Raw genomic sequence first — 12,577 nt, forward strand, 5'->3', positions numbered from 1 at the left:
TAAATTCGTTTTAAATTGGTATTTGCAAAGATAAAATTTCCACCTTTGGATTTAACAAAACTTTAAAATTACATCCACTTTACCATCTACTCTTACTTTGAGCTCATTTTTCCATTCCCCTATTTCATTAGGCACCGAGACAGCATGTGGTTCTATGAAAACTAGTTAAGATAAAAACTAGTGAGGTCAATTACAGCAAAAATGTTCATCAAAAAGATACCTGCTGACACAGCACCGGTAATTGTCAAAATATATTCTTCCTCTCTCATAGGCTATAGGTGACTTAGAATGAGTGGTCCACACATTCTTAAACTTAGTACTTTCCTGAAAGACATAAGGAATTTTGGTTTAGGGAATAATAACTCGTTAAGTCTCTACCGTGCACCAATTTTAAGGGAGAGAGTTAAGCCCACAGTTTTCAAAGCAATCTCAAGTAGGTCATTTAAAACATTATGTTCGCATCTTCCTCGCTTTGGCCTCACGTTTGAAGCGGGGGGGGGGGCACCAAATTTTAGGAAGATGGTTTGCAGAAGACATAAGAAGCTTAAAATTCCAAGCACTTGGCGGTTCTATCAATAGCTATTTACTAATTCCTCAGGTTCAGGGCCTGGATTTCCCAGCCCAAGACATGGCATCTTCTTAAAGGGGGAGGGGGGGGCTCCAACGCGTAAAAACAGCACCCCAGCGGGAGGCTCGGCGGCCGGGGGCCCGCCTGCCCTAGGCCCCACTCCCAGCCGCCGGCGGTCACCTGGCACACCAGCGCCCTCAGGATGCCCAGGTTGGTCCTCTGCACCACGCCTGCGTCCCGCGAGAAGAAGCCCAGCGCCCGGCGACTGAGCTGGCGGCACACGTTGGGTTTCTGGGCTGGGCCCATGGAGGCGAGGGCCGGGTGCGCTGCTGGCTGGGCCGAAGAGGGGGGCGCCCCTCGCTCCCGCGCCAAGCAGCGGCCGTTACCTCCTAACCTCCAGGCCCCAACTCCTTGGGGGGCCCAGGATAAGCGGACACTGGGCGCCGGGCAGGGAGCGCACGGTAGTGGGGCGAGGTAAGGCGGAATCGGCACCGCCTGAGCGCAGAGTGAAGGGAAGGACACCTCCTTCCGGCCTGCCCCTCAAACACCCTGCAGCCCTGTACCCCGGTGCGGGCGGTGTGACGCGCGGCCTGCTGGAGCAGTTCCCCTCACCGGGAAGTGTAGTTCCCAGAGCCCTTTGAGGGAGCCGGCCCAGTTCCCAGAACTACAACTCCCATCAGGCAGCGGGACGCGAGCTCCGCCGGCCGGCCGGGCGGAGGCTGCGCAGTAGGGCGGCTTGGTGCTCTCTTCCGGGTCTGCGCGCGGCGCCGGGCAGAGCTTCGGGGGCGCTGTGCTGCCGCCTCCTGGTCTCGGTTCGGTGTGCGAACCGTGCCGCCCCGGTACCTTCACGCCCCTCGGCTCCCGGCTTCCGTTCTGGGGAGGGGGGAGGGGGTTCTGGCCGTGTCGAGTGCGACCCCCTCCCTCCCAAAGCAACGTCCGTGCTAAAGGTACGCCCCGCGGCTTTCCCTTCAGTCGCACGTTGGACATTTTGGATCTATAGACGTGATGCCCTGAGTTGGTGGCGGAAGATGCTGGCCTGCCCACCAAACTAGTGTTGAAAGGCTCTTTTCCAGAGCTTGTCCTTCTGTGGCCTGCGGGGACACACAGGCTGGTTTCTCAATAATTGTATTTTCCTTCCTCTCGCCTTTTTTTTTTTTCTTTCTCCCCTCTGCTTTTGGTAATAAAATCCCAAATGTTTACATTCTAATTGGACTAAGATATTCCACGTTGATTCCTCTCTGTAAAAGGTGACTTTGTCAACTACCCCTCCCTGCCTGTAGGGTCAACGTTCCCGCTACGCTGCTGCGCTAGGTGTGCCCCGCTGCCTTGCGTGTCCCTTGAAGGTGGTGCCCTTGCATCTCCCGCGTGGGCTGGGCCCGCTACCCCTTGATCCTGCGTGGACAAGGGAGTGAGCACATCCGACCGACAGAGTACAGAGCAGAGTACAATACGGGGTGAGTGTGCGCTGGGTCACAATTTTAAGCGTTCAGGAAAAAAAAAAAAAAGGTCACATCTCCTTTTAACCCTGCTGAATTTCCTTCAGGGCCTGGGCTTTTGCTGATTTTTCATGACTTATTTACAGCATACTGTGGAGTGCTATGTGTATTTTTAGAGCGCGCTATAATAGTTAATTTGGTAATTCATGAATGCAGCTGTCACTGAGAAAACTGGGACCCAGAAAAGGGAACTGGATTTTCTTTGGATGAAATGAAATTCAAATCATTGCTGACTTTAAATGCATCATCTCTCTCTTCTCATTACCCTTCATCCTCACTTGTTTGTCTTTATCTTACCACAAAGTCCCCCAGAGGGCAGGCATCCTGGTTACGCCTCCTTTGCTCGCCCACAACCAAGTCCTTTGGACTCTAACTCCTATCCATCTCCTCTCTATATCCCCTAAGTAAACTTAGGGCCCCGCCATTTTATCATAATATTATATTAAGTAGCCTTCTTCCTGCCTTACTTAAGTACTTTCAATTCCTAACCCTCCACACTGCTGCCAGTGATTTTTCTAAAGAACAAATTTGTCATTTCCTTATTAAAATCTTTCAGTGATTCCCAATCACCCAGAACAGAATTTCTCAAGCCTGAATAGATACCCAGGATTCTCTATTGTTAACTTAAAGTATTTTCAGTATGTTAAAGACATGCAAATATAAAACTATATATAAACTCCTTATGTTGTATATCTTACACAACCGTAACTCCCAGTTATAAGTTAAAGGAAGCACAATTATAAAACAAGTAAATTCAAATGAATACTTATTCATTGTTACCAATGAAACTGTTTTTTGCCGGACCTAACATGCTCTAAAAGCAAATGTTCACAGTCCTCTATAGCATAGCTTCCTTACAGAAGATCTGTCCATTTTGTTCTTGTGTAGAGATTACTCACTGCCTACACCTCTTTTCTTTCTTTAAACCATTGCCAAGCTTTCCTTGGTTCAATACGTCATGATTTCATTTGACCTTCACTTGTCAAACACCATCATTTACATGAAGTAGTTCCCATTTCTTTCTCATTAACCTGTGCCAGTGACAAATGGCACCAATGGTTTGCCAGTGCGGCTAAGCACAAAACATGTGAACTGAAATCTTAGGACAGTAGTCAGTTAAAAGGTGGCTATTCAGATGATCCAGCATATCCTTTTAAAAAAGTGTTCTTGTTGATTTTTATCAAGTTGAAAATAAAAGGTTTCTCTAAGAGAAACATAGCCTTGAGGCTACGTGTACAAATCCCATGTACAAATAAATGCTTTATAAGACAAAATCTGAATCCCTTAATGTAGTTTGTAAGGATTCTGTTATCTGCAGCTTGCCCGTACTTTCAGCCTTATTTCTTTGTCCATCCTTAACATTTGCTGTTGTGGATCTGACATGATGCTCACTTGTTCAAGCCAATATATCTGTACATCTCAAATTTTCTTTGTAGCTCCTTTCCTTTCCTTTTTGCATCTGTTTATCTCATAACTCATTCCAGGTATCACAGCTCCACTCAAGACACCTTCCCTGACCCCTTCACTTTAATTACAGTCTTGTCTCTTCTAACATGTTACTCTGCATATATTGGTTGCAACAACGTATTAGAATTGTTGTTTGTCTATCTTCCCAACATACTGTTTTTGTTTTATTTTTTTAAAGTAGGCTCTATACCCAACATGGGGCTTGAACTTACAACCCCAAGATCAAGAGTTGTATCTTCTACCGACTGAGCTGGCCAGGTGCCCCCCAATATATCGTTTTTAGAGTAGTGCATTCATTCATTCAATATACATGTGTAGTGACCACATTTTAGGCTGTATACTAAGGATGCATTGGTATGTTGAATAAATGGACTATTCTAAGGACAATGCATACAGTATTATTGGCAACTAAGTACTTTTAACCTACATGCAGATTTAGTCTCCCTTTATTCTTTAAATCGGCAGGAAAAAAAAATCATCAGGAAACCACAATGTTCGTAAGAAGAAATAACTTTTTACAAACTTTAATCTTGGGACTCCTGAGTGGCCCAGCAGTTAAGCGCCTGCCTTTGGCCCAGAGCATGATCCTGGAGTCCTGGGATCAAGTCCCACATCAGGCTCCCTGCATGGAGCCTGCCTCTCTCTCTGCCTATGTCTCTGCCTCTCTCTCTTCTGTGTCTCATGAATAAATAAAAATCTTAAAAAATAAAAATAAAAAATAAAAACTTTAATCCCCAATAGCTCTACCCATAAAGTAGGTATCTTCTCCATTTGTTGAAGGTAAAATGCCATGCTCAGATATCCCTAGCTCAGGATTTGAAAATAACTTCTCAATTTGGGACATAAAACATTGTTTTTTGGAGTTTTTTTTTTCTTTTTTTCAGTCTGTGCCTATGTGTTTACAGATTACTTAATCATCTTTACATGGAATTTTTAAAATATTTTTTAAATTTATTTTTTTAAGTTATCTGTACTTCCAACATGGGGCTTGTACCCATGACCCCAAGATCAAGAGTTGTATGCTGTACTGACTGAGCTTACCAGGCCCCCCTACCATGGTATTTTAAAGATAAGAAGAGCTGTGAATTCAGGAGTTAATAAAATGCTTTTTGTTCATATACTTTGTTTAAAGAAGCATAGTATAACTAAATAAAGCATTCAGGTTATTAAATTGAACATTTGTTCAGAGACAAATTTGAACCCAAAACCACAAGATAATGTAATTATTTTCATGTATGTCACACTAGGAACTATTTTGGCATTGGGTATAATAGTAGATGGGATAGACAAGGTTCCTACATGTGGAGGAAGATAGACAATAAATAGATTTTAAAAATAAGATTCAGATAGTGATAAGGACTGTAAAGAAGATAAAACAAGGTGATGTGCTTGATAGAGAATGGATGGAAGCTCTGCTTTAGCCAGAGTGGTCAGGGAAAGCCTCTTGGAGATTGGACTTTTGAGCTGAGCTCTGAATGATGATGGTGAGTCAGTCTGCAAAGAACTGAGGTTAGAGTACTCCAGGCAGAAAGATGCTTGAATGCTGAGTTCATAAGGCAGTAACAACCTTGGTTTTTTTCTAAAACTGTCAGGCCAGTGTGGCTCTTTAATGTGCATGAGGGAGATGAACTTAAAGAGATAGGCTAGAAGGAATTTTGGATTTTATCTGTTGTCATAGGAAGCCAAAGGAGGATTTGAAGAAGGAGAGTGACATGATCTAATTTGTGTTGTAATAAAATATTTATGTCTATAGTGTGGAGAATGTACTGTGGGGAGACAAGAATGGAAGCAAGGAGACAGGTGATTATTCAGTTGGTTCAGGTAAGCAATGATAGTGTTTGGACTGGAATGGTAGCAGGAGAAATGGAAAGGAGTAAACAGATTCAGGATATATTTTGGAAATAGAGTTGATAAGACTTAATATAAGAACCACAAATAAGCATCCCAAAACTCCCCAGAACAAATGATAAACAAGGAACTACTTATGCTATGAAACAACACCTATATTTTATTTAAATGTACATGTCAGCTTTTTAGACATTAATGCTAAGGAATGTTAAGATCTGTTCTGTGGTTAGGATATGTGGAAAGAGGGAAATAAAATCAGGTCCCAGAAGGGTCAGGAATCATAGCATGTGGGACCATGGTAATGTGATGGAAAAATCACTAGTGAAAGGATATTCTCTATAGGAATGAAATAGACCAGTTAACAAGTAATTGGTGTAGTTTAGGTGAGAATCACTTTTGGAAATTTATTTTTAAATTATCGAGGCTTTTGACCCCAAGTTTAGTCCTTATGTTTCTTTTCCTTTTCTTTGTATATTTTCATATTTATTTGAACATGAAGTACATTCATGCATATATAAAATCCAGAAAGAGGGGATCCCTGGGTGGCTCAGTGGTTTAGCACCTGCCTTCAGCCCAGGGCGTGATCCTGGAGTCCCAGGATCGAGTCCCACATCGGGCTCCCTGCATGGAGCCTGCTTCTCCCTCTGCCTGTGTCTCTGCCTCTCTCTCTGTGTCTCTCATGAATAAATAAATAAAATCTTTTAAAAATAAATAAATAAAAAATATAAATATAAATAAATAAATATCCAGAAAGATATAGGTTTAAAGGTTGATAGTAAAATTTATAAATTATTCTTATTTTTTAATTATTTTATTTATTTAAAAAATGCTTATAGATAATGTAGCATAATATATAAATAATAATTATAAAATGAATACCCATATATTTACCATCAACTTATTAAAAAAAAAAAAAACAGAACATTACCTACAACTTTTGACATCTCCTCTGTGCCTCTCCTGGTCCCCAGATGCCTCTTTTCTCTTTAAAGTAAAATATTGTTGGGCTTTGAGTGTTATTGAACAGCATATAAATTGAATTATACTATATATATACACACATATATATATGTACTCTTCTACAACTTGCCTATTTTTTTGGTCAGTATTACACTTGACAAAGTACCTGTAGTTCATTTCATTTATTTTTACTGCCATATGGTATTTCATTGTATGAATTTACTACAGTTTATACATTTTCTATTGCCTGGGTTTTTCTTCCTTTCAAGTTTTTTTATTCTTTCTAAGAATACAAAAATATTGCTATAGACATCCTTAAACCTGTCTCCTGCTATACATGTTAAAGAGTGTATTTCTTTTCTATTGCTGTCTAATAACTTAACCACAAATTTGGCAGCTTAAACAAATACCCATTTATTATCCCTAATTTTTTTTCTACATGAATAACCATTTGTCCCAGAACCAATTTTTTGAAGGACCCTCATTTCCTCACAGATCTGCAGTGCTAACTCTATAGTGTACCAAGTTTACATTCACAGGTCTGTTTCTAGGCCCTGTATTCTATTCTTTTGTTCTATTTCTATTCCTGGGCTAATACTTGACCACTTTCATAGTAAGGCTTAAGAGCTGGTAGGTCCACTCCTCCACCTCATTCCTTTTTCTCAGGAGTATCTTAATTCTTTTTTGCCATTTGCATTTTCATATACCTTTTTAAATCAGCTTCAGTTCCATAAAAAACCTTATTGGAATTTTGATTGGTATAGCATTAAATCTGTATATCAACTTGAAGAGAACTAACATCTTTACCATATCAAATTATCCTACTTATGAAGACCATATGTCTCTCCATTTATTTAGATCTGTAGTGTCTTTCAATGAAATTCTATAATTTTTTTTCTTGAAGGATTTGCATATTTCAGACTTCCTAAATATATTACATTTTTGGTCAGTGTTATAAATGGTAAATTTTTAAATTAGATTTTCTAACTATATTTTTGCTAGTACATAAAAATGCAAATTTTCTTTTTGTATATTGGTCTTTTATTTAGCAACCTTGCCAAACTTTATCTTTAGTAGTAATAATTGTCATTTGTTTAAAAAAAAAAGTCATTCGTAAGGCTTAGAGGATTTTTCTATGTAAATAATCGTGTCCTCAGGAAACCATGACATCGGGCAGCCCCGGTGGCCCAGCGGTTTAGCGCCGCCTTCAGACTGGGGCGTGATCCTGGGGACCCAGGATCGAGTCCCACATGGGTCTCCCAGCATGGAGCCTGCTTCTCCCTCTGCCTGTGTCTGCCTCTCTCTCTGTGTCTCCCATGAATAAATAAAATCTTTAAAAAAAAAAAAAAAAAAAAAGGAAACCATGACATGGTTGCTTCTTTCTCAAATGTTACCATTTATTATACTTTCTTTTCTCACTGTGCTGGCCAGGACCTCAAATGCAGTGTTGAATAAAACCAGTGATGGTGGACATTATTGTTTTATTCATATCTATACACAGAATACTTCTAATATTTCACTATTAGGATAACATTGTAAGTTTTTGGTGACTACTTTTTATCAAATTAATGAAATTCTCTTCCATTCCATATGTGCTAAAAGTCTTGTATATTTGATTTTTAATCATGAATGGGTGTTAAATTTCATCAGCTACTTTCTCTGAATCTGCTAAGGTAATAATATAATTTTTTTTAAATCTGATAATGTAGTCAATTACTTAAATATATTTTCTAATGTTAAAACTAGGTTGAGTTTATTTCAGTAAGTTTTTGTGATATATATTTTTTTATACATTGTGGGATTTGGGCAGCTGGTCACTTTAGTTCTCACTCAGCTTTCTGGACCTTTGCTAGCTTTTGGTCTCCGAGGATTTTTCTTTCTTGTTGTCTCAGTGATGTATTTTTAACTATATATATATATATATTTTTTTAATGTATTTATTCTGCCTTTGGGAGTATTTTACAACAGAAAGGTTTTTGGGGTGATCAGTTCAAATTACCAGAACTAGAATTCCATTTCAATATTTTTATTTTTATTTTTTTCCATTTCAATATTTTTAATGTAAAAGCTTCCATTAATGTAAGATATGATCACTACCTCCATTTCTGTTTTCTCTTCTTCTTATCTCTATGCATAACCATCCCCCTACCAGCTGGAAACAAGGAAGCACTGTTGTGTAGTAGAAAGAGCATCATACCAGGAGTCAAAAGACACAAGTTGTAGTGCCAACACCACCAGTTAGTGAGATTTTAACCAAGCCACTTATTCTCTCTGAGTTTCATTCAATCATCTGGTGAGAGGAAATACTCAGGATTGAAGTGAGAATTACGTGAGTTTATAAATGTGAACATCTTGTTGTAAGGGAAAATGAGGAGAAGCAGTGATGTTAAGTACATTCTCTGTTAGGGAAATGTAACCAAAAGGGAGTTTAGGGGAGGGAGAGGGTTGATTTGATAGCACAGAGGATTTTTGGGGGACAATAAATCTATTTCATGATTTTGGAATGGTAGATACATGACACTGCATTTGTTAAAATCCATAGAGCTCTACAACACAAAAATTAAATCTTGACATGGGCAAATTTTAAAAATATATAAGGGGAAATAGAGTTCAGGATGGAGGGCAGACTGATAAAAGAATCTAACTGTATTACAAATGTATGCAATAACCTCACTGAAAGGGGCCGAGGAAAAGATACTAACGTAAGTAACTTTGAAAATAAGACTAAAACTAGAGGCAATAGGAACTGTACATAAGCACTGTACTCTAGTTGATAAAGTATGAACTTTAGCTTGCTATAGGTATTGATGGATACATATAGAAACATTTATTAAGACATGTTTATACAAGTTTAATATACCCACATAAATGTCCTTCCTTTGTTAGTTGACAGGGCCTACAGGCAATCTAGTAGCAAGGAGCACACCAAGTACCCCATCTATTCCCAATAAAAGGAACAAACACTCTTTAAAGAAATAGCTAATTCTAGGACCAGGTCAAGGAATATGCAACACGAGCCTGCAATATCTTGAAGTACCAGAAAGTAAGGAAGCGCTCAAAAAACAAAAACACAATGACGAGAGTATGTCAGAAGGATATAGGAGCTAAATATAGAAAGAAATGGTAGAAGAAAGAGCTCTTAATGGCCAAAACAGGAAGAGTTTGAGCAATAAAGTAGTACTGGGTTCTAATCCACAGTTTAAAACAAATATGAGTCCATACTGATAGAAACAAATGATAGGGATCCCTGGGTGGTGCAGCGGTTTGGCGCCTGCCTTTGACCCAGGGTGCGATCCTGGAGACCGGGGATCGAGTCCCACGTCGGGTTCCCGGTGCATGGAGCCTGCTTCTCCCTCTGCCTGTGTCTCTGCCTCTCTCTCTCTCTGTGTGTGACTATCATAAATAAATAAAAATTTAAAAAAAAGAAACAAATGATAGGATAAATGGGGAAGAAGAGACAAGTCTCCTATGCAAAATAATTTCAAATAATTTATGTGTATACTCTGCCCTTAAAGAGGTGGAGCATAACTTCCTACTTCCTAAGTGTGGGCTGCACACAGTGACTTCCTTCTAAAGAATACACTGTGGAAAGGGGTGGGGGTGGATAACTCCACAGTGGAGAAACTTCAATCACCACTTCATCCAGGTGATCAGGGTTAACATGAACCCATGATAAGTCATGTTCATATCATGGATACCCTTGGTATGATGTGTTGAGAATACTTCTGTGGGGTTTTTTTCCCTCTAAATTCCAAACTCCAATCTAATCATGAGAAAAATATCTCATAGATATTTATTGAGGGGCATTCTATAGGATACCCGATCAGTATTGCTCAAAATCATCGATGTCTTCAAAAACAAAGAAACTCTGAGAAACTATTAGAGCCAAAGAGGAGCCTAAGGAGACCTAACCACTAAACATAATGTGGTGCCCTGGATGGAATTCTATGAGAGAAAAACACTTCAAATGAAAATGAAGGGAATTTGGATAAATTGTTATAGGTTTATAATAATGAGTAGTATTGGCTTATTAATTGTAACAAATTACCATGCTAATGTGAGATTTTAATAATATGTTAGAAACTATGTTAGAGAAGTGCCTGGTCGTGAGCTCAGGGTGGTGAGCTCAAGCCCCGAGATGGGCTGCGCGCTGGGTGTGGAGCCTGCTTAAGATTCTCCCTTTCCCTCTCCCCGCCCCCAACTTGTATGTACATATGTTTTCTCTCTCTCTTAAAAAAAAAAAAGAAAGAAAGAAAGAAGAAAAAACTATATTAGAATATGGGAGTGCTCTGTACCATCTGCAACTCTTCTGTAAATCTAAAACTGTTCTAAAATTAAAAGTTTGCTTTAAAAATACAATAGGAATATGGTAGACACCACTATATAGAGGCAGCATAGCTTTAGTGGTTAAGATGAACTCAGTTACCAGCCTACCTGGGTTCAGATCCCAGCCTCACAACATAACTAACTATGGCAACTTGGATACACTAAGTAACTGGAATTACTTTAACTTCTCTGTGCCTCATTTGCTTATCTGCTAAATGGGTTCTTGGGAGGACTAAATGAGTTATCATATGTAAAGCACTTAGAGTAATGCCTGGCACATAACAAATGCTATATAAATGTCTAATTCTATCATTACTATTTTGTTTTGATCTTTATTTTTGGGGATTGTTATGTTTATAGCTGAATTTTATTCAATCTTTCTTCTTCAGCATACTGATTTTTAGCTTGGCACTCCAACAGTGCAGTATCTATAATACTTTTTTCATAAGGGAGAAATTATTAAGATTGTGAAGATTCAAGAGAAAAGAGGGCCAGAACTTGATTGCCACCCCCAGTTTTATGTTGTATAAATAGTATTGACCGAGTGAATGTAGAAGTTACAAAGCCTAGCAGGATTTACTTTTTATGGGTACTTATATGCCACATATAGAAATTCTGAAGTTAATTTTATTTGGTTTTCAGTAGATATATTAAAATGTCCACTGGCCTTGTTAAACTGATGTTTTTTTTAGGACAGAGTACTGCCTACAGTACAAATCCCTCAGATTTAGGCATCAGCATCTAAAATTTTTGTGACAATTGAAACAAAATGGAATGTATTATATAAAAACATGTTTTATGCCTTTTACTTCTATGCCTGAAATGCATACTAACTCTATACAAAACTCCTTAAACATCAGCAGCTTGGGTGTACTGAGTGAGTAGAATATAGAATTCGGAGTCAGGAATCCTACATGGTATGGAGTCTTGTAGCTGTGTGAACAGGGCAACTCATGTAACGTCCTTGAGCCTCATGTCCCACATCTGTAAAATGGTGATAACTAAAATGCTTGTCCTGCCTTCCTCCCTTCTTACAGGACTGTTGTTAAGGATTAGGTGTAAAAATGAAGGTGCGAGCTTTTTGTAACTCATAAAACGTGTACAAATATTACTGTTATAGTAATTCTCAGGTTTTTGACCACACTAAAACTCTAATGAAAGTTTATAGTCAGATTAGATGTTGCACACCTTTACTTACTTAATTATGTAATAAGATGAAATCATTTGAATTTAACATGTCTTTGGTGGTATATCTTCTCACAGCACTTTAGTTTTTTTTTTTTTAAGATTTTATTTATTTATTTATACACAAGAGACACACACACAGAGAGAGAGAGAGAGAGAGAGAGAGAGAGAGAGGCAGAGACACAGGCAGAGGGAGAAGCAGGCTCTATGCAGGGAGCCCGATGCAGGACTCAATCCTGGATCTCCAGGGTCAGGCTGCTGAAGCGCTGAACCATCCGGGCTGCCCAGCACTTTAGTTTTTATGATGTTTTTCTTTTGTGTAACAAAGGAAGGCATTGTTTTAATCTGGAATGGTTTCCTTCAGGTGGCAGGAGAAAATGGTTTCCAAACTCTTCACTTGACATTAGGTATATAGAGAACACAAGTGTATCCCTCTAGTTTGTGGTCTCCTTAGGACAGAGACCCTCTTGTCCTGGAGTGGAGCTGACCAGCAGAGGGTGCACGAGCTTTCCCTGGAGCTGGCCTTGGAGGCTAGGCTGGGCAGACCTGACTGGTATCATCTGTGTTTGCTGTCTGATGATTAACAGGCACAATAAATGAAAAGGTTCTGGCACACCAAAAACACAGTTACCAACGGAAAGAGAGAGCAGCCATGACAGACAACAATGTGGCAAGTACCTGCCATAGTTGCTGAATAGGAAGTTTGTAGGTAACTGGAATATGGTAT

The 12,577-nt window shown here is 39.4% G+C and overlaps 2 protein-coding genes across 11 annotated transcripts in view; one reads left to right on the top strand and one right to left on the bottom strand.

Moving 5' to 3' along the window:
* The window catches only part of DCAF17 (DDB1 and CUL4 associated factor 17), a 56,622-nt gene extending 55,442 nt beyond the window's left edge, over positions 1 to 1,180 (bottom strand). For 2 of the 3 annotated variants that reach the window (XM_055307902.1, XM_055307900.1), the window contains exons 1-2: positions 749 to 906; positions 221 to 324 (exon numbers count right to left, since the gene is read on the bottom strand). In XM_055307902.1, the coding sequence (XP_055163877.1) occupies positions 221 to 324; positions 749 to 874 (230 nt within the window). In that variant the 5' untranslated portion in view covers positions 875 to 906. Of the gene's footprint in view, positions 1 to 220; positions 325 to 748; positions 907 to 1,131 lie in introns of those variants that run through there. The other variant, XM_055307903.1, reaches the window with a different exon arrangement.
* METTL8 (methyltransferase 8, methylcytidine) overlaps positions 959 to 12,577 on the top strand; it is an 87,935-nt gene continuing 76,316 nt past the window's right edge. For 5 of the 8 annotated variants that reach the window (XR_008662135.1, XR_008662136.1, XM_055307909.1 and 2 more), the window contains exons 1-2: positions 1,334 to 1,515; positions 1,849 to 2,022. The gene's annotated coding sequence lies outside the window, so the exon portion shown is untranslated. Of the gene's footprint in view, positions 1,043 to 1,333; positions 1,516 to 1,848; positions 2,023 to 12,577 lie in introns of those variants that run through there. The other 3 variants (XM_055307907.1, XM_055307905.1, XM_055307906.1) reach the window with 2 other exon arrangements.

This window comes from Nyctereutes procyonoides, unplaced genomic scaffold, assembly GCF_905146905.1.
Source record: "Nyctereutes procyonoides isolate TBG_1078 unplaced genomic scaffold, NYPRO_anot_genome, whole genome shotgun sequence".
Taxonomy (NCBI): domain Eukaryota; kingdom Metazoa; phylum Chordata; class Mammalia; order Carnivora; family Canidae; genus Nyctereutes; species Nyctereutes procyonoides.